Genomic DNA, 26628 nt, shown 5'->3' on the forward strand with positions numbered 1-26628 from the left:
CTACATTATTATGGGTAACATCAATGTGAGTTAAGCCAATGTACAGATGTGAGTCAAATGCAGTTTTTTAAAATTGGACTGCATTTTTGGTTAACTATTATTTTTCTGTGACCAAAAGAAAATATGTGATTTACAACACTTAAATTATCAACTAAAACAGATATGTTTTAAAATATAGCCATTGTTTCCAGAAATGCCATATTTTCCCTAAAAATTAAGTAAAAAGAAATACATTATAAGGACATTCAACTCTATTTTTATATAATAATTGTTTACTACTGAATCAGGTGAACAGATAGCATTGTAAGTAAGAGAATGCCTTACTCTTATTTTTATGAAATAAAATAAACATAAAGGTGAATAACTTAATTACTTATACCAAAATAATCAGAATTCCTATATAGTAGTAAAAAGGCAATACAAAAAATACTGAGAAGAAATTAAGCATATTATGTAATTATATTTGCCTAGCATCCATTTTCTGAGTTCAATCCCTGGTATCATTAAAAATTAAAATTCTTATAGTTTATATTCTTACACTTGTGCTAAATTTAAAAATATTAATAACAATAGAAGTACACATTTTTTAAAATTAAAAAAATTAGTCTTGCATGAAATAGCAATTTATAACCATCATTTTTCTTCACAGGTTGAAGAAATATGGATACCAACACCATACTGGTCAGCAGCACACTTTGTACCAGCTTTCTCATCTTTCAGCTTCTTTTCCACTTTGTAAGTTCTTGGTTTTCAGCAAAAGTTTCTCCAGGTTTTAATAATCTCAGCTTTGAAAAGAAGATTGAATGGAACTCAAGGTAAAGCATATGAAAACATACTTGACTTAAAAGAAAATTGATTTTCTAAAGCAAATTATTTAAAAGGCTTTCATTTAGAATCTAACAAAAATTCAGGGTCTATTTTTTAGTTTGACCTTAGAAATAAAAGAAAAGACAAGTAGATTGATCTCACACAAGAAAAATTTAAAAATTCTTATATTGAAAAATGTTAGGAATAATGTATTGCACTTTCCAGGGAAGTGTAGGAAGATTTAAGTAGACTCCAGCTGACTGGAAGTTCACGATTTTGCATTCTTCTCTGAACTCTTTGTAATAACAAACATATTTTTTGGCAAGGAGAAAACATTTGTTGGAGTTGTGAGTAGCTTATACAGTATTGGCCAGCTTATCCACACCCAGGGCAGTTAAAGTATACAACCAGAGAACATAGTGTATGATCTGCCCATCTGTGTCTTTTAATGGACCTTCTATTATAATTTGGAGCCTGTCAGAACTCATTATTTTATTATGTAATTCTAAAGTGTAATTGCATTTTAGTTTTTTAACAACAACAAAATCAATGGAACAAGAATTAGTTTATGACTGAAGAAATCTACTGAAGTTTTCTTAAATTGGTTGCAGATTCTTTGTGTGCAACCCATTAATCTCACAAGGGTTCAGATGCAAAATGACTGCTACTGCTCTCTTGTCTTTAGAGCATTCATGTGCTCAAATGTTGCCTCAGCCATTGGAAGATTTTTTAAAAATTATTAATATTTAGTTGAAGTTAACACAACTATAAACTGGATTTAGCTTTTCTAAAATTACTATCATTATTCTTTACTGAAATTTCCTTTTAGAAGTTAAGAACTTCTACCCATGTCTAAGAATTGTCTTATTTGACCTGAAATCCCTTGTCTGTCTCCCAGCCTATTTGTTTTGCAGTCATCCACTTCTATAACTCAGACTGTGAATAAAAATCTAGTGTTTTCTTGTGTACACTAATATGTCTGGTTCATATGTACTGCTGTTCTTTTTACCCTCCTAGTCCCCCAACCCCCAAATTTTTCTTAAGATTTTTTTTTTTTTTAAAAAGAGATGTGATTAGTTTGTGTTAACACTAGCTCAAAAATATTATTCACATGTGGTGTACTAGAGATATGATTATTTTAACATTTAAAGATAATTGGAATGGTGGGAAAGACAAGGGCTGGGGAGACATACATTCTTTGATTGTATTTTAAACTATTTTCATTTTCTTTTCACTGTGGTTAGGGTAGGTAAAGACATTTGATTATTGGGTAGCTGCAAGCCAAAGAAATGAGGGTATGAAGAGATAGAAGCAAAGATGAAAATGAAATGATGAAATTGAAAAATATTTTGTATTATTCAGTCTCATCACTGTCCTTCTATGATGCAGAAAATCACCATTTGGGAAACTGAGTTTCTATTTGAAAAAGGCATCTAGGATAATACAAGATACATTTAGCTGTTTAAAAGGTGTTTTCTCCACTTTCTGTCTCTCAAAACTCTGTTTCCTACTCCAGCTTTACATGGGACTAAAGAGTGCAAATAAGGAAAAAATAGGCCTTTCTTTCTTTCTTTGTAAAGTACATATATATGTATGTTAAAATTCAGCTTCCAGTCTTAAAACATACAGATCAATATGGCACACAGCATTCTTTCTAGTAATCGGGAAAGAATCTTTGAACAATAGGTGGTCTAAGGTATTTAATAGTAAAAGGACAAAGAAAATACTGGGAAATGAACACTTGATAATAGTTTAATTATAGGTGAAATTTTACTTTAATTATGTTTTTTTTCTGGAAACAAACCTACTTATGAGTATATTTTCCATCTTACAATTAAAATTTTTTGAGTTATTTATATTCAGTTGCTTACTTATAGCATAAGGAAGTCTGATTATGTTCAAATATTACTCATTTTAAAATCTCTTTCTCCCAAATTTAACTCTTTTGCTTATTAGAGCTATATAGTTTCTACTGGCAATATTCACACTACTTGTGATTAAGTTAGTAACTTTAAATTGCTGTTCCGAAATGGTCATTGATTGTTTCTGTGAAGTGCCACTTATAAGCCCAAATACTTCTTTTTAACTCTTTGAAAAAAAATATTTTATTTTGGTGTTTATTTTTAGATGCTAAGGAATATGTACATTTTTCTTTGCCAGGAATCTGATTTTAAAAAATAAAATATGAAATTTTTACTAACAGAAGTTTCTGAAAGTATGGACTTTAAAATGCAAAGTGGTGTGTGAGTGCAAGGTGATTGCTTTTCCTGTTCAGTACAGTGGGAGCCTTCTGACCAGACCAAGTAGCATTTGATTTTGCTCTGATGAATACTCTTCACCAGAGCCCTTCCCATCAGCTAAAGGATATAATGCTTCCCACTCACCATATACATCACAGTAGAGAAGGGCATTTGAAACCTGAGTGTCACAAATAAAAAGGATTTTTTCAAAAAGGAAACTTTTTGACTCAGTTACTAAACACTAAAACTAGTTGGTGAGAGGTTTTTTCCTTCTATATAATTTTCTAATAGCACAGAGAGCTGTCTGTGATTATTTAGATGAAGTGTTTAACTTGATAGCAAGGATTTTACATTTTCATCCTGCTGTGCTCAAATGGAATACAGGTGTGCTTGGCATGAAAATTCCAAGCTTTTAAACCAGATAAATTGGCTTAATTATTCACACTTAAAGATGATCTTTTGGGTATTTCAAAGGATTCTTGGTCAATAACTAAATTAGTGAAAATCTTTATGCATTTAAAATATGATTTGGTTTAAGATGGTATATCTATTTAAGATCTATAGACTGAGTATATTGATTTTTCAAGTTATGATGAAATTTTCTAATATCAAACTCTCAATATTGTTCATTTATATAGCTCATTTTAAAAAATTTGGGGATCATACTCTAGAAACCTGTTCATCCTTTCTTATGAAAAGAAATACTTCATTACTTGTAAACTTCTAAACAAAGATTTGAGAAATCTGAAATTGTTAGGTAAAAAAATGTCATTGTATAGATAATTACACAGTATCCTGTATGGTTCTTAAGTAGCATATCATAAAGCTCAAGTACTGTTTGAGTCACTAAATTATTTGCCAGATATATTCATAAAATATGTTTTTCATTTAAACCCTATTCTTTCTATAAAAGAAAACTTGACCTGGATCTTGTAAAAATTTTGCTTTCACTTGAGTGTTTCATGTAAAACAGATTTTCTGTATAAATTTATGGCCCTCAGTTTTTTTCTTTGGAAGTGCTTTCATAATAATGATAAAGAGGAACTAATAATAGCTGCCCATGTTTTTCACAGATTTGTTATAGGAATCAAGTGCAATAATGCATGTGAATCTACATTTAAAACTAAAATCTCCAAGATAATCTTCATGTCATGACCTATTAAAATTGTTTTAAGAATATGGAACTGGTTAAGGCAAATGGATTTGGAAGTCATTCCCAGCTGATTGTAGCAGGAGACTCCTACTGCAGTGATGCTGTCTGGGACGGAGCTCAGAGAGGACACAGAAAAGAGCCTTACCAGCTGCTCTCAGTCTGCATAAAACTGATCCTCATGTACTCCTGCTTCAGAACTTTTAACTAAGAAATGAATCACCAGTTTTCTAGTACAAAATTGTGGTTTTGGCATTCTTCTTGTTATTCATATCTAAATGGCAATTTTGTATTATACTCTCCACCTTCTATATTTTAATGCATCAAGATATAACTTTTTCAGAATGTTGGTCTTTCCAGGATGAGTTAAAATTTATTGCAAGGAATCTAAAATCTTCATATGTATTTTGTTTCATTTCAGGATAGTATCTACATGCCATTCTTTGCTGGTTGGGATTTTGGGCCTGTACATTTTCTTCTTTGATGAGGCTATCATAGCAGATCCACTTTGGTAAGCTGTTTCTTTTCAAACTAGTGAATTTGATTTATGTTTGGATATGAATTATTAATAAGAATACCACTTACTTTAAAACAGAAAATATTGATGGTTTATGCTTTATTTAAATGCTTATATTCAGACTTACTTCAACAAGGTGCATTAAAATGATTTTAGCTTGGAATGCAGATACTGAGGGCCATTTTGCTTTAGTATTGCAGTTGTTGTCCCAAACCAGGAGAATAAGATAATAGCATAAATACTTATACTGTGTTAATGAGTAAAATTAAGTTGTGGTATCCACTTTTTGGAGTAAAACCGAGTCATTATTGAGACCGGATAGTCAGCTATAGTCAGATAGGATAGGATAATATCTACTTAAGATTTTGTCTTCAAATTTATGTTTGACCCATTGTTTAATATCAATGAGGTAAATGAGAATTATAGAAGGCCATGTGAGAGGAATTTAGTACCACATGAGCAGCAATAATAACTAGCAATAATAGGGTCATTTATAAATGGTTCTTTTTGAAAAATTTAAATGTTATTCTAGTGGCAGAGATTTTGCACACTGTATTCTGCAGCATTACACAAGAAAGCTTAGTTCAGCTTAGCTTGAGATAAAGGAGGTATGTTTTGTGGAAGCACTGCACTGGTATGTGTGGTAGTTATGGGCTTGTGTGATGTAGGGCAATTTAATGAGATACTTTGACCACCACTGTTTAAGGATCCCCCCGCCCATATGAAATTATTCCTATTAGGATATACCAGTTGACAAATTTTCATTAGGAAGTATTTTTCAAAGTGAATCAATTTAACAAATTTATTTCCTTGATCAGAGGATTGTATCATCCACCTAAACAATTTTTAGCTTTTTAAATTTTTTTCATTTCAATTTTACTAACATTATTGTTAGCAAAACCAGTTCTTTTGAGAAGTAAATTCTCTAACAAAGATTTGATTCATTAGTTAAAATTTGCCTTATTGAATTTTAACCTCACAAGAAAAAATTGATATTTTTGATACTTTTTTTTCTTATATTCCATGATTTATTCCACGTCTGTTTACAGATCAAAATTTATAAACAAAACATAACTTCTGCTAAATCTTTTAATTTGTAGTTTAGTTGCTATCAGTTTTATTTTGTATTAATTTTACTAGTAATTTACATTACAAATCAGATGTCTGGCTAGGGCAAAAATATATGATCTTGATATGTGTAGGGGTGGAAACAGCAGAGTTAAACTGTCCTGTTCTAACCATTTTCTGATAGTGTGATAATAGTTAGATATAGTACTCAGGAAAATGATGATGAAAGTACTACATGGCCTCAAAAATAGAGTTGAGTTAGATGATATCTTAAGGCATTTGAATTTCTAACTTAGAATAAAGAAAAAAAATCATCATCTGGAATACCATTTGAGAACAAATTATATGAGAACACATTTATAAATCTTCAGTAAAATTTTAACATCTGCGTATGTGTGTGTGTGTATATGTGTGTTTGTGTGTGTGTATGTGTAATTTCACACAAACTTGTGTAGCAAAAGTATTATCTTAGTTAACGCAACACTTGGGGCATTTCCAAGTTTGCAATAGGATCTGGAAGTGATGCAGAGACACTGCTTATTTGGGTCAACTATGACCTAATAAGTTTATAGTTATCCTTCTAATTCATTGTGAATGCCATTGATGGTATAGGTGATGTTTTCCCAATTTAAAACAAGCCCTCTACAGTGCTCCTAGATTTGGAGGTTCTGGGAATAGTTCTCAAATGGATAGGGTGATCTTAGAGGTGATCAGGAGGCCTGGTTTTAATATTGGGTTGGGTTCTAATATCAGTATGGATTGGTTTTAAGTGAGTTAGAGAATTTCAGCCTAGTTTTCATTCCAAGAGTTGATGATTGATCCATAAGGAGATTTTAGAGATTTGCCTGGGCCTAGAGTAAATTTCATGGAAAGTACAGGCAACAGAAGACCTCTTGATTAAAACAATTCATCTTGTACAGGAAGGGTATTAAATTTCGTTAGGGGTTGAGAGTCCAGGCTATCCTGGGGAAAACATATGTCTGCTAGTAACAGTACCATAGGCCACATCACAGTTCCACTAAAGTATGTTTTATGATTTATATTGAAAGTGACAGCTTACCATTCAAGAATCTATAAAAATCATTTTCATTATATTTAAATCTCAATAAAGAGAAGTAATTTCTATTTAAATTTTAAAACATTAAGTAACTCATCTATAATCCATATGCTTAAAAAAGAACCTTTTTTTAAAAAAAAATATTTACAGGGGTCAATCATCACTGGCGACTATGAATATTGCTACTGCTTCAGGCTACCTCATTTCTGGTATGTGATATTTAATTAATTGTTTATTTCTTTTTATACTACTCATGGAATTATGCAAAGAATACATAGTCTATGCTTTTGGTTTATTTGAAAAGTAGCTTTCAGAATCTGTCCAGAGGAAAATAATACCCATGATGACAGAAGAATGTGAAACATTTTTTTCTTGCCTTTCTGATTCTCTCTGATTCTCACTGAAGTTCCAGGTTATAGAATGGGGCCTCAAACCACCAAGGTCAGGGCATTTAAGATTTTTTTTTTTTTTTTAATTTTTAGTGGTCTCTCCTTTTCCTGAAGAGTTTCTCCATTGTAATTACTGTGAAGCTAATGAAGTTTAAGCCTCAAGGTCCTTCACTGTTAGGTCCTTGAAATGTATATTCCAATAGTTATGGTTTGCATTGTTTGGGTAGAATTTGCAGAAATAATCTATTTTAGCCATAATCAATTAAGGTCACAGACTCTTTCTACTCTACATTCTTTGCTGTTATGTTTTCTCTAATGTTGGATAGGATTGGAGTGACCTTTTTTACAGTGAGGCCAAGGGAAGTAAGTTGAAAATATGTCATTTTAACTTCAATTTGAAAGGATGTTTTAAAATAAATACATTAACAATTAAGACATTTGAATCATCTTAATTAAAAAAGATATAATGGAACCATGATTTGTATATTTATATAGAAACCCCATTTTTAAATTTTAAAATATTAAGTAACTGAAAGAAAATATAAATAAAAATAATGGGATATGAAACAAAATGATAAAGTAATGAATTCAAAAATTGTATGCCATCAAGAAGTGAATCATAACAAAAATATATGGTATCAAAACAATTCATTAAGAGGAAGAGATAAATTTTGAAGATAAATAATGAATAGACTGTTGAATTATTTGGTAACCCAATTTAAAAAGTGAATCAGTGAACTCATAAAAACTATATTTATAGCTTAATTGACACAAAATGATGTTATTGATTAGGTTAACACAAAATTCATTATATGCCACATGTACTAGTTAATGAGTGTTAAGTCAGAGAATAGTCACTCCTCAGGAAATCCTATATGCAAGAAATTTGATTAAAGTTTTCCAAATAACATAACAATCCAAAAAAGCTTACAAGAGTTATGCACTGAAATAAACTTTTCTAAACCAAGTTGAAAAAAGTTTGCTTTATTCTCTCAATAGAACAGGTTACAAAATAATTATCATAGAAGTTGGTGACCAGAGAGTACACAGAATATGTAGGGAAAATAAATGTATTTAGGGAAGGAAGTATTTATTGTTAATAGAAATATTAACAATATTTAATTAATTATTGTTAATTAAATATTGTTAATTATTTAATTAACAATAATTTATTTTACTTTTCTTGATTTCCACAATTATGGTATTTGACTTCTCTTTAAATTTTGTAATTTCCTTTCTTTTTCAAAATGTTCATATCTAGTTTGTCAATAATTTTTATTTTTACACATAGTCCTTGTAGTCCATAAGTTCCGATTCCACGAAATCTGAATTCTCCCCTGGAGAGATGATAACCATTTGTTTCCCTGTCTACATTTGATATTTAGCCATTTGGTAAAGAAAATAGTTGTGTTAACATTTTCTGCAGTTTCTATTTTGATAAACTATTTCCTGAATCATGGCATTTAGTCAGACCCTTTTAAAGAAAAATTGATGCCTTGACTTCTTCCTTTGCATATCTTTTTCTTTTTAATTTTTTTTAGTTATACATGGACACAATATCTTTGTTTTAATTATTTATTTTTATATGGTGCTGAGGATTGAACCCAGGGCCTCACATGTGCTAGGCGAGCACTCTGCCACTGAGCCACAACCCCAGCCCCCTGCATATCTTTTTAATAGTCATAGTTTTTGATTATTTTACTATAGTAAGTTAGTATTTATTTATAACTGTTGTTAATTTAAAAAATTTTTGTTGAACATGTGTTATAAACAAGTTGGTAATTTTGAACTTTTTCTATCTTTTCTACCACCATCTTATCTTTTGCATTATTGTTGTGACAAAAATCAGTAATTCAACTTTTAAATTTATTTTTTATTTGATAGTGTTTTCATTTATTTTAACATAAGTTAGTCATTTATACTTTCAGAAAATTTACAGACTATAAGCCAGTGCCTAAATTCTGAGGGTGCAAAGATGCCCACAGCTTGGCCCTTGTCTTGGAGGGACCACAGCAGGGTGAGTGATTCAGATATATAGAGCAGATACATGGTGAGAAAGTGGGTAAGAGGGGTGAACAAAGTGTTATCTCAGAGTAGACAGTGATGAGTTGTCAGGAGAAATAACTAGATACACTTGAAAAACAATGTAGCTTTCTTTCTGTGTAATGTCTTATTTATTTTTCTTCTTACAGATTTGTTGATTCTCATTTTGTATTGGAAAGTGATTGGTGACAAATGTTATATAATTCACCATTGCACGGCGTTGTATGCATACTTCTTTGTAATGGTGAGTGCCAAGATTTATTGTAGCCTACCCAGTAGACAAGATTGGAAATAGGAACTCAAGGGTAAACATTAATCTAAATGCACAAGTGTTGATATAAAAAGACCATCTGTAGCTACGTTCAGGGATCATTCTTGTGATAACGGTATCTTGTTTATTAACTAAAATAATAACTTTATATGAGCATCTGTATTAGTGTCTCTATTTGTATTCATGCACTTTGAGACAAGAAGATGACCCTAATTCCTAGATTTTCCATTTAAAAACTTTAGGATTAAGTGTCTTTATAGATGCATTTATGATTTAATAGCCAGAGGCATATATAGATTCCTATAAATCTAGCTAATATATTTATTTTCTGTTTAATTTCATGTACAATTACATGTACACGCATGATTACATTTAAGTAGGCTGGATTGATAAGGACAACTTGCTCAGAGACTTTATCAGAATTCTGAGTTGTTTTTGGTTTTTAAGAGGCTGGGTCTTGCTATGTTGCCCAAGCTAGCACCTAACTCATGGGCTCAAGTGACCCTCCTACTGAGGTTGATAAAAAAAAAAAAAAAAAAAAAACAAAACTCTTGCAACAAATCCCAGATACTAAACATATTAAATTCTGTGTCTAAAATTATTTTTCTGGATATTGATTTGTAAACCAGCAACTTTGTATCCCTTGCATGTTTGTTAGGTTTCTCCACAGTGGTTATTTTTCAGCCTAGATATGCCAACAAGGCTAAGATATCTGTGAGTAATAGAAATAAATTAGAATTTTATGAATTGCATATAATATGATATATAATAATTCCATATTTTTGCTGTTTTAAAACATATGTGTAGCTTCTAACTTTGTATTTGATATTACTAAAATCTTTATATTACTGAATATTGGACTATTTGGAGGAGTTTTAAAAATCCATATAAACATATACTAATAATAGTCTTCTATGTTTTTTTTTAAATTATCGATCCACACAAAGATAGCTAGTGAATAAGAAGTTGCTTTGGCATCATTTCTGCCAGAATCAAATATATTGAAATATATCAAAACATTATCTCCAAATTATCTGTTCAAAGTCACAAATGTAAATAATTAATGTTTTCAAATCTGTGCTTTTTTAAATGTATAAATGAGAGTTTATGTATCAAAAGGGATCTAACATCACTTAATTTTTCTGAAACAATAGGCAATATTTACTGGTGTTTTCTACTGTTTATTTCTTTGTCCTCTTTAAAAAATTTTTAATACATTACATATAGTTATAAAATATAGAGGCCTGCCTTTTACTGGTACTAGACATTTGGTATATAAGCATTTTGTTTCTTTAGCACTTTTGCTTGGAAAACATACAAACTGACTAACAAAATACCAGTTAAATCTGGGAAGGAAGTATACATATGAGTTTAATATCATCCTGCAATTTAGAAATATATTCTCTGAACACGAGTCACAAATAAGCAGTGTGCTATGAAAAGAATAAAAACTGGTGAAAGATAATAAGTCACTTAAATGCATTTTTGGGGATGGATTGAATCCAGAGGTGCTCTACCACTGAAACACATCCCTACCCTACGTCCCCTTCTGTAAAAATTTGACAGGGTCTCCCTAAGTTGGATCCTCCTGCCTCAGCCTCCTGAGTTGCTGGGATTATAGACATGTGACATTGCACCAGCACTTTATGCATTTTTAAATGTGAATATCATGAACTCTGCTATTCTGCCTTGGCTGTTGAAAGCACAGGCTTGGCGATAGCTAGCTATGCATGGATTGGCAAATTGAATGTTTACTTATGTAAGATAAATTGTACTTTCTTTTTGGACTTTTATGCCTTTTTAAAAAATGTCACATGCTTGAGTTTTAAAAATCAACTGTTTTCTTAGTAAGTTGATAAAGGAAATCCACTAAAAATTTTTTCAGAAGATGGTTACTGTTTTAGTATGTCTTCCTATGTTCTTTTGTTTTACTATGAAATGTATCTGAAGTAAATCTATTCATAGCAAAACAAAATATAAGAAAAATAGGTAAAATGAAGAATGTTTATAGAGCAGAATGACCTATGTTGTTTACAGATTTTGCATTTACTTGTTGGATATTAAATGTTTTTTTCCTGGTAGTGAACTCTTCACTCCCTCTAAATACTTCCTCATTTTGAAAAATTAACAAAAATAATAATTATATTATTGTGTAAGTGGTCATGAAATTTTTCTCACTATGAGAACTGATATTCAGAAATCACTTTGACATACTTATGCAGCTGTTTATACTTTTTTCTTAAATGATTTTGTTATAGAAACTAAATAAAAGAAAGTGATGAATAGCAAGTTTTCTCTAGGTTTCAAATGTTGGTCTTGCTGATGAAATAGTTGAATAGTAAGATTCTTTTGGATTTAGTATGTAATAAGCTACATATTGGTTATATAATATCTTGATCACTATTTTTGTATCTCTCTCTGCTATATTTATTGGAGTTTTAAAATTCTCTTGCAGAGTACCTTAGAGTTTAAGGAATCTTCCTCTGCTTATGTAAAGAGAGAAAAAATCTTAGGTTTTTCCCCCTGATATTTAGCTTTCACCCCTGGGTCAGGATACTAATGATCAAGGATAGAATGACAGGCTGATATATATCTGGGAAATTAATTATTTTATTAGTATTTCTGTATCTCACAGAAATCTGCACAGATGCACAGATATTTAGATAGTAATAGTAATAAAACTCTTTTATTTATTTATTTATTTTATTGTGGTGCTAGGGATTGAACCCAGGGCCTTGTACATGTGAGGCAAGCACTCTACTAACTGAGCTATATCCCTAGCCCTAGTTTATAACTCTTAATTCAGATATTAGTCATATCATTAATGTTAAGTGATGAGTTTCAAAAACTACATGTATTTGTTTATATTTACACACATATACATGTGTGTGTTTTGTTTTGGAATTTACTTCAGCATTTACTATTTGATATAGAACACCTGATGTGATCATCCCAATAACTTGTAAGCATAGCACAGCTCCTATAAGGCCTTCCTCAGTTTTGGTTTAAGAACTCAAATCAGGCATTACCCACCTTTCTTGTCCTTTTGTTACTTTTCCACATTGTTCTGTGGGCAAAGTATTGCCTTGGCTTTGTATAGTGGAATTACCTTGACAGAGTTGTCTCCTTTTCTTTCTCTAAGCTCACTTGATTTTAGAATTCTATTTTCCTTTTAATCCCAGGAAAGAGAGCAGTTGGTGGATTGACTTTGGATATGATGATAAAATAGTTGTCAGCGGAGAAGACTGCCATGTCCACTCTAGTGTTTTGTTAGATTTTCTCAAAAAGCAAGCTCATCATATTCTTTGTATATGTGTACCTAGAATAATCAAATTCTTAGAGGCAAAAAATAGAATGCCAAGTTACCAAGGACTGAACAGAAGGAATAATGGGGAAATTACTGTTTAATGGGTACAGAGTTGCAATTTGGGAATTTGAAAACATTCTGGAGATATGTAGTGCTGATGGTTGTGCAATGAGTGCATTTAAGGCCACTGAAGCATACACTTAAAAGTTGTCAAGAGGATAATTTATGTATATTTTACCACAATAAAAAAGTTAAAGGAAAAGCTTATCAAATGACTGGAACAAACTTAGGAAGGAGATGTTGGACAATGTGCTACACTTTTTAAAAAGCTTACTACTAAGATAATAGGCTGAAACAAATAGATGGAACTTAATAGTGATAAATTTTGTATATTTAGGTTTAATAATCTATAAGTAAGATGAATGGAATAATGACCTAGAAGTGATAAATGATCACATTTCAATTGTACCAATAGTACATCACAACTTAAAGCAAAAGCAAAAAACACCCAAGCCACTTCAATTATAAGACCCCAATAGGAGAGGTATAGTATCTAATTGGGACATGTTATAGTTTTCCTATAACAGACCACAACCTGTATCCTCATTATTTGGTGTCTGTAATCTTGCATACATTTAGAGGAGAGCCACTAGGGAAAGCAGACAGTTAACTGCAAAAGGGAGATAACATCAAGTACCTTTTTTTTTATAACAAATAATTGAAGGACCTAGAGATGTCTTGTCTGGAAAAGACAGGAAGAATACATGATAGCTCTGAATTGTTGAATTATGAAAGGATTATTAAGTGGAAGAGGGATAGACTTATTCAGGATTAATTCAGATGTTGTAACTAGAACTAATGGGAGTGGTAAAACTGGGTGATTTTTGAACTAAGGCAGAGGGCAGGAGATATGGAAATGTATCATGGAACCTGCAGTTTCACTTAAGGAGATAAGAAACTATTAAAATATTAAAACAAAATGTCACACAGTGATAAATCATTAATACTCTAGTAACTTAAGGAACTACTAAGACCATTGTATTAATTTTTCCCTCCATATATAGATGTTTGAATTTAAAAAACTTCTGAGTTTACAGAAATTTGAGGCTTAGGAGGTAAAACAATTTTAAGCCTGATTCTCCATAGATAACTACTGACAGTATTTGATATATATTCTTACAGCCTGTATAAATTGCACATAAATTTGTCACAATATATTATGCCCTTTTGTATTTTGTAAGAAAGATTATGAGATATGTAGGACTTAATATCAGCCTTCAGAAATATGTGTGTTTAGATTGGCACAAAAAGGTAGGGATGACTTCCTAGGTCAGCAAACATGAGGAAACACACTGGGGAAAGGTGTCAGCTCTTCCTGTGATATATTCTGGAGCTGTGTTTAGAAAGAGAGAAATTAGGGGAAGGGCTAGGATGTTTTGCCAAGTTTTTACAAATTCAAAAAAAAGTTTCCTTAAGGTGTGGAGAATTATCACTTTGACCAAAGATGTTTAGATGCAAACAGCATGCACATTTACTGTTTTTCTTAGTAACTTTTAATATTTAAAGAATATCATAAATTAAATCTTTATCTCATACTAATTTGGTACTTGGTTCATTGTTCATTTTAATTCTATACCAACATGAAAGGAGTTAGAAGAAGTAATTTGTTAAGTTCTAAAATAATGCTTTATCCCTAGTGTGTTTCATGAATATGTTTTTGCATTTGCAAACTTCATTAACTATAGAGAGAGATTTTCAGAATTATTTTTTAAAATTTAAGACTAAAAGTTATGGCTACTTTCAGTGTTTTCTCTAACTTTGGGGGTTTTAAAATATTTCAGATACCACAAGAATAAATTTTAGTAATGGATCTCATTTTGGAAAAGCTGTGAAGGACAGTGATTTAGCAAAGATTTTGGCTGACCTTAGGAACATATTAGCTCATAATATTTTGCAGAAATCTGGCCTGTTATATTCTGTAATGTTGTATATATTTACATAGAATGCCATAGACTTAAAACAAATAGGAAAAATAGACTGGAAGAAAGAGCTGTTTTTAACTCTGGAGAAAAGGACAATGATATGAATGAGAGAATTTATCTTTAAGAAAGAAAAGTGTATGTCTATTATACTTATGAGTACCTTATAAAAAGTTATACTAATGAAATATTTCAAGATTTAAAAATTTGGTTCAAATAAGAATTTCACTAAAATAACATTTTCCTTGCAATTTTTCTTCCTTCCAGGAATCATGTTTTACTTGTGTACTACTCAAAGTTCTCCCTTGCCTTAATTCACTGCAGAATTTAACTGTGAGAGAGAATGGCAGAACATTTCAGCTTGCTTATTTTAGTTGGATTTTCTACAATTGAACTCAGTTATTTATTCTTCCAACCTCTTCTTAACCAAATATTACAACCAGTTCTTCTGAACAAACTCACCTAACCTGTGAACAAGTCACCAAAGTTTGTTTTATTATAAAAGCACACAAAATATGCATGAACTTAAAATGTGAATGATAATTTGTTTCCTATTTCTAAAGTGCTTGTTTAATGCTAGATGAGTTAGAGAGGTCATACATTTGCCCTTTTCTCATCCCTTTGTCTCCTTGCAGCAGATGTGTTTTCTATTACATATTAAAATGAATTCATAATTAAACAGTTGGGAATGCCCTGCCCAAGGCTATGCTGATTTTTATCATCTACCACTGAAAATTCTGCATCTCGGGAAACATCTTCCTGTGATGTGAAAATAATGTAGTTGGCTTGTAGTTCATAATAATGAGTCATCCATTGTTGCATGATTCTAAGGGATGAAATTCAAGTGTGATGTAATTGTAAGCAGCAGCAGTCCATCTTTGACTTTGCTCATTCTATTAGCTATTATGATCTGTTTTAGCATAGAGCTAGTATAACACTGTGAATATTAGTGTATTTCCTAAGAGTATAGATAATGAAAATTAGAATGGTTATATGCCAAATCCAGAATGTTCCACACATCACTGGAAAAGGTTATTATTATATGTGGAAATCTATATAACATTATTTTATATGTTAGTATATAAGACATGTTATATCAGATGGATGATATAAAATGACATAAAATTGAATTAGATAGATAACCAAAATAAAGCATACTATACAATATGCAGAAAAGAATTTGGGATTTGGCATCATTATGAGTTGAATTATGCCCCCTCAAAAATTCATACATTGAACTGACTTTATTTGGAAATAGAGTTAATGGAGACTTGATTAGCTAAGTTAATATTGGAGTTAATATACTGTAACTGATGTCCTTATAAAAGGGGGGAATTTAGACCTAGACATGTATTTAGCGAGAAAGTCATGTGAAGTGTAGAGTTAGGCTATCAAAGCTAAGGAATTGCAAGAAGCCCTGGAATAGATCTTTCCCTAGCACCTTTAAAGGCCCTGTTGACACTTGATCTTGGATTTCTACTTCCAGAACTGTGAGACAATACATTTCTGTTTAAGCCATCCAGTTTATTTTCGTTATGATATTCTGAGCAAACTAATACAGGCATAGTAGGGGAATCAGAAAAGCACCTAAGGAGGGCTGAGATTGTGGTTCAGTGGTAGAGTGCTCGCCTAGCATGTACGAAGCCCTAGGTTTGATCCTCAGCACCACATAAAAATAAATAAAATGAAGATATTGTGTCTAACTACAACCAATATATATATATAGTTACATATATAGTTTTTTTTTAAAGCACCTAAGGAGACAGTATCTCACAAGTCTAGGATGCAATAGACAAGTACTTCTAAATCAATCTGAACTTTAGTCATCTTCAAAAAAAATAGTTGAAAATAACAGGCATTGAATGAGCTTGGACAATACCACATAAATATACATGTGTTATTTTGTTGTTCCCTTGATTGCTGAATGAAAATAAATAAAGTTACATTTTACTAATTCATAGGTTGCAATTAAAACATTCTATAGGCAAAAAGGGTGGAGGGTTGATGAGATGTGTTGACCTTTTCTAATATAGAGCTGATTCTATCAGATCTTATCAGTGGCCATACTTTCTAATACTCTTTATCAGTTGTTGCATCAAATCACAGCAACAAAAACATGCTCCCCTAGCTCTTAGGCACTTTGATTTAGAAAATGGAGTTTCAAATCAAAGTGTTGATTTCTATAAGGATTTTAAAGAAGCTAAAGAAAATATGAAGCAAAGTTGATGATAGGTTCAGATACAAATTAGATTTTGCTCATCTGCCTGCCTATTCAGCAGATAGTGCAAATGGAAATACAATGGCATTTTCTTTCTAAAGAAAATAAAAAGATATTTCCTGCTAAATGCCTTTGCACATAACACTGCTAAGAATAGATGTGACTTGCTTACTGATATTGAGGCTTTCATAATGATAGTTTTTGGTCACTTTTAAATTTCCTCCAAATTTGCAGTTATTTTTTAGTTAGTGGAAACAGGAGAGGAAGAATATCCTCTGAAGACACGTGCCTACAAAATAGGTGTCACTGTTGCCAGCAACAAAAAGAAATTATATGTTAGTGTGTTGTAAAATCATATTTTCAGAGTTGTGGCCAAAAGAGTATCCTTTATTTGGAAATAAGTTGAGAATGAGAATGCAGAAAAATATAGAGTAAAACAGACATTTATAAACATCAGTTTCCAAAACTAGTGATATTTGAGGAGGCCCTAAGGAATTTAGAAAAGGGTAAGCTGTCTACACCTAAGTTATTTGATGATGTTATGTGTTATCAAAACTCATATGGTGAAACACTCAGTTTTTAGAAGTGAGACAGCTTCAAAACTAAAACAAATAAGGTAAGAAAGGGATAATGCATTGAACTGGACTTACAATTTGGAATCCATCCAGTATGCTTTGGAGTGTATAAAAGTGGTAAATGTTTTAGATAGAAATGGTGAAAATGATGAATTTATGTATGCAAAGAGACTTATTAACAGTTGGTCTACCAAAGAAAGCCTGGAGATAGAGAGTGGATAGACATTTCTGAAGAGGTGGAAAATTACTTTTTATAATTTTAAAAGCTTGCTGTTGCTAGAAGTAAAATCTTAAGTATTCTATGCTCAGACATCTTCACTGGGAGAATATTTAGCTTGAGCTCACCATATTGGACAAACACCAGGAATTGGTATAATGTGGGCTGAAGAGCAGAGCTGTAAGTCAAAGTGAATTTTATGTTTGATCTGAATTGTCTTAGTTGAATACAAGGAAAGATGGATGTCCTAAAGGCTGTGGGCAATTCAGAGATTACGTTGTTTTTGTTTTGTTTTTAATTCAGGATGGATAGATAATAACGTCAGTTAGCCCTATGTTTACATTTAAAAAAACATGTTACATATTCTTTTTTTTAAGTATATAGTACTATAACCTACTAACATTAAAGTTATACTTTAACTACTCAGTTATATCCAACTGAGTTAAATGAATAAAAACATAAATACTGTTAAATTTTTTTCAAAAGTTTTTGTCTTATATGAGTGTTATTGCCATTAATTGCCACTGTTAACTGTTCACCATATTCTGTTTAAGGTAATAAACCTGGATATACTACTTTCTCATACTTACTTGTTTTGGAATTGCTATAACTTTCCTGGTTGACTCTCCAAGGTTGGTTGCCCTCCTGTGCATACAGGGTTCACCTGGTCTGTTACTTTTTGTCTCTTTGGCCATCCTTCCTCCCTTCTTACTCATCATCCATTCCAGTATCATTAAAGAGAATGAATTTAACATTATAAAAAGTTGTTAGCTAAAAAAACAAATAACACAATCAATAAATGGGCTAAGGAAAAGAGCAGATACTTCATAGGAGAAGATATACAATTGGTCAACAAATATATGAAAAAATATTCAACATCTCTAGCAATTAGAGAAATGTAAGTCAAAACTAAGATTTTATCTCACGCCAGTCAGTATGGCAATTATCAAGAATTCAAGCAACAATAAGTGCCGGCGAGGATGTGGGGAAAAAGATGAACTGATTCATTGCTGGTGGGATTGCAAAATGGTGCAACCACTTTGGAAAGCAGTATAGAGATTCCTTAGAAAAACTTGGAATGGAACCCTCATTTGACCCAGCTATCCCACTCCTTGGTCTATACCCAAAGGACTTAAAATCAGCATACTACAGTGATGCAGCCATCTTAATGTTTATAGCAGCTCAACTCACAATAGCTAAATTGGAACCCACCTAGATGCCCTTCAATGGATGAATAGATAAAGAAACTGAGGGATATTGGGGCTGGAGTTGTGGCTCAGTGGTAGAGCGCTCACCTAGCACGTGTGAGGCCCTGGGTTCGATCCTCAGCACCACATAAAAATAAATAAAGATATTGTGTTCAACTAAAAAATAATAATAAAAAAGAAACTGTGGGATATATACACAACAGAATATTACTCAGCCATAAAAAAGAATGAAATTATAGGATTTACAGGTAAATGGATAGAGTTGGAGAATATTGTGCTAAGCAAAGTAAGCCAATCCCAAAAAACCAAAGGCCAAATGCTTTCTCTGATAAGTGATCCATAATGGGGGGTGGCAAGGGAAGACCGCAGGAACTTGGATTGGGCAGAAGGGGGTGTGTGTGTCTGGGTGTGGGGAGAAAGATGGTGGAATAAGACAGACATCATTATCTTATGTTACGGGTATAAGTGCAAAGTGTGACTCCACATCATATACAACCAGAGAAATGAAAAGTTGTGCTCCATTTCTATAAAAAATTAAATAAAAAAGTCGTTGACCTTTGAAAAGTTAATTTAGCTTTGAATTTTAAATTTCTAAAATAATTTCTATTAATAGATACTAAAAATCTTCAAATAAAAAGTTCACTTAATTTTTTAATTCTTCATGTTGTTCCTATTTAATATGGTATATCCAGTAGAAAAATAGAAAAATAGTTTCCCAAGTTGTGTGTGTGTATCTAATGTATTAGGGTAGGTAGGATTTGGGGGTTTTTTTGAGATGTAATTATAATTATGATTTAATTTAAAGAAATGGAGTGACTCCATTTACCTAATTTTTAATTAGGTAATTTTTAAAGCACATTAGATAAAATTCTTGGAACGTATACTTTTGGTTTACTTTTGAATGTTTATTAACTCTACTGTACTTTTCATGTTATTAACTTGGTAGAATGTACTCAATATTATGTTTAAATTTAGAAAGGTCCCCAAGGTATGTGTTTTACCTTGAGGATCTTTTGACTGATGGTGTATTTTTTAGGTCGATTATGATAGACAAGACTTGACATGTTGTTATATTTGACAAATATGTATCTACTCACAAACTTAAATATGTTTATTTAGTATAATTGTGCTTTTAGGATTTTTAAGAGGTACTTCTGCTTAATAATGGATATAAAAATGAGTTCCTATTAGATACTTAAGTGCTGTTAAAATTCCTCACCTTCTGAAATTTCATACTACTTTGTGATCATTCTTTCTTCAGTAGTTCAAGGATGCTGTCATAAAGGTTAAATACAGAGTTCATTGGTTAAGCATTCAGCATGAGAAAACTGCTTGAAACCTGTTTTCATAAATGAACATTAAATGCATAAGTAAACTTAAGCATACTGTATACTGTCTTTTAAAAATATTGTTGAATTCTAAGGACATTTCTAAATTCTTGTGAGGAAAACCAGTTAAGTAGTAAAACGTAGAAAACTTCTTGGTCTGTTTCCATACTGATATGTAATGCGCAGAAGCTGTTGAGTATTTCTAAAGTATTTGGACATTTTGATAAGCATGTTATCCCTGACATTGTATTTTATATTTATCATCTAGAAAGATGGAGTGCTGGTATATGTTGCGAATTTCCGCCTGCTTGCAGAGCTTTCCAGCCCTTTCGTAAATCAGCGGTAGGTTACACTATCATTAATTATTTAAAAGTTGTGCTGCTTATTTTTAGTTTAAAAAAACTTTTTCCTCAAGATGCAAAACCTACCATATAAAAAATGAGAAGATGTGGTATGAGTTATTGTCACCATTGTCCACATGAGGAAAATGAGCCTTGGAAAGGTTCAGTTGGTTAACTTATCCAAGGTTCCCCTGCTGGTAAGTGGTGGTAGTAGTTTTTGAACCCAGCTTTCTTTGCACTAGACTGTGCTTTATGCCTGGTTCCAGGGCATTCATTCTTTTACCCTTCATGATGTACACTGCACAGTGAACTGTATTCACTGCATCTTAGAATTCAGTGGAGATTCTTCATGGCATCATTCTGGCTCATCTTAGGTTCAGTTTATATTCCTGACACTAGCACCCTTTCTGTCCCCAAATTGTGATATCAACACTATCTTTGACTCTCATTAAAAAAACAACTTTTTAATTTTCACTTTTCAAAAGATATTTAAAAGGCTAGTTTTATTTCATATATGGACTCAGCATAAGTAACTAACAATGTATAATATTGATAGCTATTGCTAGAGAATGTTTTTAACCATTCTAATCATTTTTTTATGGGGATGCCAGGGATTGAACTCAGGGGCACTTGATCACTGAGCCACATCCCCCTCCCTATTTTGTATTTTATTTAGAGATAGGGTCTCAATGAGTTGCTTAGAGCCTTGCTTTTGCTGAGGCTGGCTTTGAACTTGTGATCCTTCTGCCTCAGCCTCCTGAGCTGCTGGATTACAGGCATATGCCACTACTCCTGGCTGTCCTAACCATTTTCAAAAATACAGTTCAGTAGTGTTAAGTATACTCAATAGTATTAAATATGTTGTTGTATAACAGATCTCTAGGTCTTTTATCTTGAAAAATCTAGATTATATTCATTAAACACTAGTTCCCCCTCCCCAAAACTACTTTAGAATTCCATTTTAATGGTCCATAGAGTGTTTGTCCTTTTGTGACTGGTTTATTTAGCTTAGCATATTGTCCTCAGTATTCATCATGTTGTAGCATGTGATAGGATTTCCTTTTTTAAAGCCAAACCTATTCTTTTGTATCTATATGCTACATTTGCTTTATCTGCTCATCCTTCCATGGACATTTAAATTGCTTGCCCCTCTTGGCTATTGTAAATAATGCTGCACTGCACATGGGTATGTAGATAAATCTTTGAGATCCTGTTCTGAATCCTTTTGGACATATATTCATAAGTAGGGTTGCTGAATTATATAGTAGTTTCATTTTTAGTTTTTTAGGGAATTTCCACACTGTTTTCCAGAGTAGGTACATTTTTTTTATTCCTAGCAACAGTGCACAAAGGTTCCAGTTTCTTCATGTCCTCCCCAACACTTGTTATTTTCTATCATTTTGCTAGCTTCCATTTTAATGGACGTGAAGCATTATCTCGTTGTGGTTTTGATTTGCATTTTTCTGTGATTCATAATATTGAGTATTGTATTGTTCAGGTTTTCATCACTGTGACCAAAATACCTGACAAGAACAACTTAGAGGAAGAATAGTTTATTTTGGTTCATGGTTTCAGAGGTTCAGTCCATGGTCAGCCGACTTCATTGCTCTGAGTCCAAGATGAGACAGAACAACACCATGGCACAAGTGTGGCAGAGGAAAGCTGGTCCGCCCCTGACTTGACAGGAATCAGGGGGAGAAAGGAAGAGGCTGCAGGGAAGGTGTGTCCCCAGAGACACACCTCCTCCAACTATGCCCACCTACCTACAGTTACCAAATTCAAATGTGGTTATTACACTCAAATTAGGATGGAGTGATTAGCTTACAGCTCTCAGTCATTTCAGCTCTGAGTTATCCCTGCATTATCACAGAAGCTTTTGGGGGATACCTCATTTCCAAAAACAAGTATCTGCATATACTTATTGGCCATTTGTGTTTCTTCTTTGAAAAATTATTTATTCAAATTAAAAATTATTTATTCAAATAAAATTATTTATTTGCCCATTTGTTAATTGGGTTGTTTGGATTTTTATTTTTAAATTATCAGATATATGATTTATAAGTATATTATTGCATTCATAGATTGGTTTTTCATTCTGATGATTGTTCCCTTTCGTGTGCAGAAGTTTTTAGGGTTGTTGTAGTTCTATTTTTCTGGTTTTATATTTTGTTGCCTGTGCTTTTGGTGTCATATCAAGAAATCATTGCCAAATCTAATGCCCTGAAGCTTTTCCTTATATTTTCTTCTAGGAGTTTTATAATTTGATCTTAAATTTCAGTCTTCAATCCATTTTGAGTTAAAATTTATAAGTAATATAAGGTAAGGGTTCATTTTTTTGTATGTGGATGTTTGGTGTGCCCAGCACCATGTGTTGAAGAGACGGTCCTTTCTCCATTGCATAGTCTCAGTATCCTTATCATTGGTCACTTGGCCAGATATGGAAGAGATTACTTCTGATCTCTCTATTCTGTTCCATTGGTGTGTGTGCAAATCAGTCTAATCTTTGGGCACATAATGTCTTTCCATTAATTTAGACCTATGATTTCTTTTAACATGTCTTATAGTTTTAAGTATACACATCTTTACCCCTTTGACTAAATTTATTCATGAGTATCTTATCTTTTTTGATGTTATTGTAAATGAGTGCTTTTTAAAATTTTTGTTAAAATTGATCATTTAAAAATTTTTAGATTTATAGACAAATTGCAAAGATAGATCAGAACTCACACATACTCCTTGCCTAGTTTTCTCAAGGTTAACATTTATATTACCATAAAACATTTGTCAAAACTAAGAACCTAACGCTGATATGTTACTGTTAAGTAAATTCCAGACCTTTTAGGCCTCATCAGTCGTTCTATTAGTGTCCTCCGTCTGCTCTAGGGTCCATACCAGAGTGCCACACTGCATTTTGTTGTCTCCTCAATCTGGGGAAATGTCCTCACAATCTCTTCTGATCTGTAACAGTTTCTTAGTCTTTTCTTATTTTTCTTGCTCTTGACTCCTTGTTATGGAGTACTGGCAAGTTTTCTCACAGAATGTTCCCCAATCTGAGTTCTTTGGGTGCTTAGCTCATGAATAGACACAACTTACAGGACTTCAGAAATACCCCCACAGAGGTGAAGGACTCTTCTTGTCATTCCTTATCAGGGGTTCTTTATAACTCCATGATATCACTGGAGATATTGACCTTTAACACTTGGTTGAGGTGGTGTTTTTTGCCAGATTCCTCCATTATAGACTGCTGGCCCCCCATATTCTGTTCTTGAAAGCATGACTTGAAGTATAACCTACCCTCAAGGCACTGAAAGAGGGAGGGAGTTGTTCATTTTTGACATTGGCTTTATTGTTATCTTCTACCATGCTTCTCATTTAACAATGTCTGGTAGTTCTTTTTTTGTGAATTGTTTGGCTGTCCCTCTTTCCATGTCCATGGTCCCTGTTTAGGCCTTCAGGATTTGCACTGCTTCCATCACTTCAGAGCTTTCTTACTGAATTGCCTAATTCCAGGTTCTTCCTCTCTCAACCTTCTCCTCACACTGCTACCAGAGTCATCTTTCCTAGTTCCACTTTCAATACCTATTTTCTGACTACAAATCACATCCTGTTTATTCTGCTCGCTTTGGCTTTGGAAGTTCTCTGTGATGTGCTCTGTTTCCAGCCACATTTCTTAGTACTCAGACGAAGTTTTATAGTCTGTCTACTACTTGAGGGTTGTTTTCATGTTTCTTCCTTTGTTTCTCCCATATCTTTCATTTTCCCCCAATTGTTTTGGGGGTACTGGGTATTGAACCCAGAGGAACTTTACTAATAAGCTACACCCGTAACCCTTTCTATTTTTTATTTTGAGACAGGGTCTCACTAAGTTGGTAAGGCTGGTCTCAAACTTGTAATCCTCTTGTCTCAGCCTCCCAAGCATTCCTCCCCCCAAACTTAAAAAAATTACCCACCCTTCAAATTCTAAACCCCCAATCCCCAAACCAAAGGAAAGGCTTTTATGATTATATGTTGTCTTTGTATCATAGTCACATGTTTTATATTATTAGGTTTTATAATAGATTCAGCATGTCTAAAATAATGCCACATATCTCTCCCTGTGTCTCATGATTGACATCTGGCCCTCTTCCCAGTTGCTCCTGTTCAACATGTGGGAATCATCCTGTTTCTTCCTCATCTGTTCTGTCACTATGTTTCTTACCTCTGCCACCTCTTTTCCATCTCTACTGTTGGTGCCCTAGTTCATCACCACCTTGCCCACATTGCCTTACCTGCTTCTAACTCTGCACTGTCCAGCAGAGTCACCATGAGCTACAATATATGTAAAGTAGCCCTTCTCTGAAATGCTCGGGACCACAGGTGTTTCAGATTTCAGACTTTTTAGGATTTTGGAATACTTGCATATGCACATAATGTGCACATGTGCACATCTTGGGGAAGACACTCAAGTCTGAACATGACATTCATTTATGTTTCATATACACTCTATACACAGAGCCTACAGAGAATTTATATAATATTTGTAGTATACCTGCATTTTGACTATTACCCATCACATGGGTGACATGTGGAATTTCCCACTTATATCACTGTGTCAATTCTCAAAAAGTTTCAGATTTAGGGTTTTTATGATTAGGATGTTCAACCTATATGACTGTTTATATTTAAATTAATTAAAACTTAAAAATCAGTTCCTTAGTCTGACTTCATAGCCCCATGTGGTCCAAGGCTACTGAATTGAGCAGCATATCAAAAGGAGCATTTTCATTGTTGCGAAAATTTCCTTTGAACGGTGCTACTCTAGACTAGCTTGGAAAACTATGCCTTGTGAGCTAACCCTACTGCTGTTTTGTAAATAAAGTTTTGCTGGTACACATCTATGTTCCTTTGTTTACTATGACTGCTTTCTTCTGAGGACAGCAAGGCTTCGTAGTGGTGACAGAAAATGTATGGTCTCCAGAGGCAGTGACATTTATGTCACTTTCTGACTCTTTTACAAAAGGTTTGCTGATGTCTGCTCTAGACCATACACCTGCCTCCAGTCTTGTCCCCCTTTCTTCTCTTGTTGATATTATTATTGTCTACAGTGAAGATAATATGCAGCTCTCCTGGTTGAAACCCCTCAGTGGCTCCTGCTGCTTACAGAATATAGTATGAGTCTTTAACATCACACAGAAAGCTCTCCAAGAGGAGCTGTCTTACCTCTTTCTGGCACATTTTCCCAAAAATCTGATGTCATGCCAACTTTTCCATTTCCTGTCAAGGGCCTCCTGTCATCTTAGTCATTCTTCAGCACTCAACCCAGAGATCATTTTTATCACTAATCCCCATCTCTTTCTAGGCTGGGTTGAGTACCTCTCACTTGTGCTTCAAATAAAAGCAACATTTATTTACTAAGTTTTGATTAGTTGGAAAAATATGAATGTAATTGCTGGATGGGGCTATAAACCATCTTCTAAAGAGGCTACAATTTTGCATTCCCACCAGCAATCAATGAGTATCCTGTTGGTCTACATCCTCATTAGCACTTGTTTTTTTTTTTTTTTTGTTGTTGTTGTTTTAACCATTTTATGGCTATATAGTAGCATCTCATTTTATTTGTATTTTCCTAATACAATGCTGACTGTTGTTTGTTTGTGTTTTGTTTTGAGTTACAGTCTCACTGTGTTGCCCAGGTTAGTCTTAAACTCCCTGAGCTCAGATGATCCTCTCACCGCAGTGTCTCAAATAGCTGGGACTATGGATGTGAGCTACTATACCCGACATTAAGCATCTTTTCATGTGCTTGTTTCCCTTCTTCTCTAAAAAGATGTTTAAGATCTTTTGCCTTAGTTTTAGTTGGATATTTTGCATATTGGTGAGTCATTGTATATGTTGAATTCTTTTTTATGTAATTCATTTTATTTTTTTAAATAC

General features: G+C 32.8%; 1 protein-coding gene across 9 annotated transcripts in view; it reads left to right on the plus strand.

Annotated features, from left to right (window-relative positions):
• The window catches only part of Tlcd4 (TLC domain containing 4), an 86473-nt gene that overhangs the window by 52447 nt on the left and 7398 nt on the right, over window positions 1-26628 (plus strand). For all 9 annotated transcript variants that reach the window (XM_071618078.1, XM_071618080.1, XM_071618079.1 and 6 more), the window contains 5 exons: window positions 650-815; window positions 4619-4708; window positions 6990-7048; window positions 9421-9515; window positions 20643-20716. In XM_071618078.1, coding sequence (XP_071474179.1) covers window positions 661-815; window positions 4619-4708; window positions 6990-7048; window positions 9421-9515; window positions 20643-20716 — 473 coding nt within the window. In that variant the 5' untranslated portion in view covers window positions 650-660. The remainder of the gene's footprint in view (window positions 1-649; window positions 816-4618; window positions 4709-6989; window positions 7049-9420; window positions 9516-20642; window positions 20717-26628) is intronic.

This window comes from Marmota flaviventris, chromosome 10, assembly GCF_047511675.1.
Source record: "Marmota flaviventris isolate mMarFla1 chromosome 10, mMarFla1.hap1, whole genome shotgun sequence".
Lineage (NCBI taxonomy): Eukaryota > Metazoa > Chordata > Mammalia > Rodentia > Sciuridae > Marmota > Marmota flaviventris.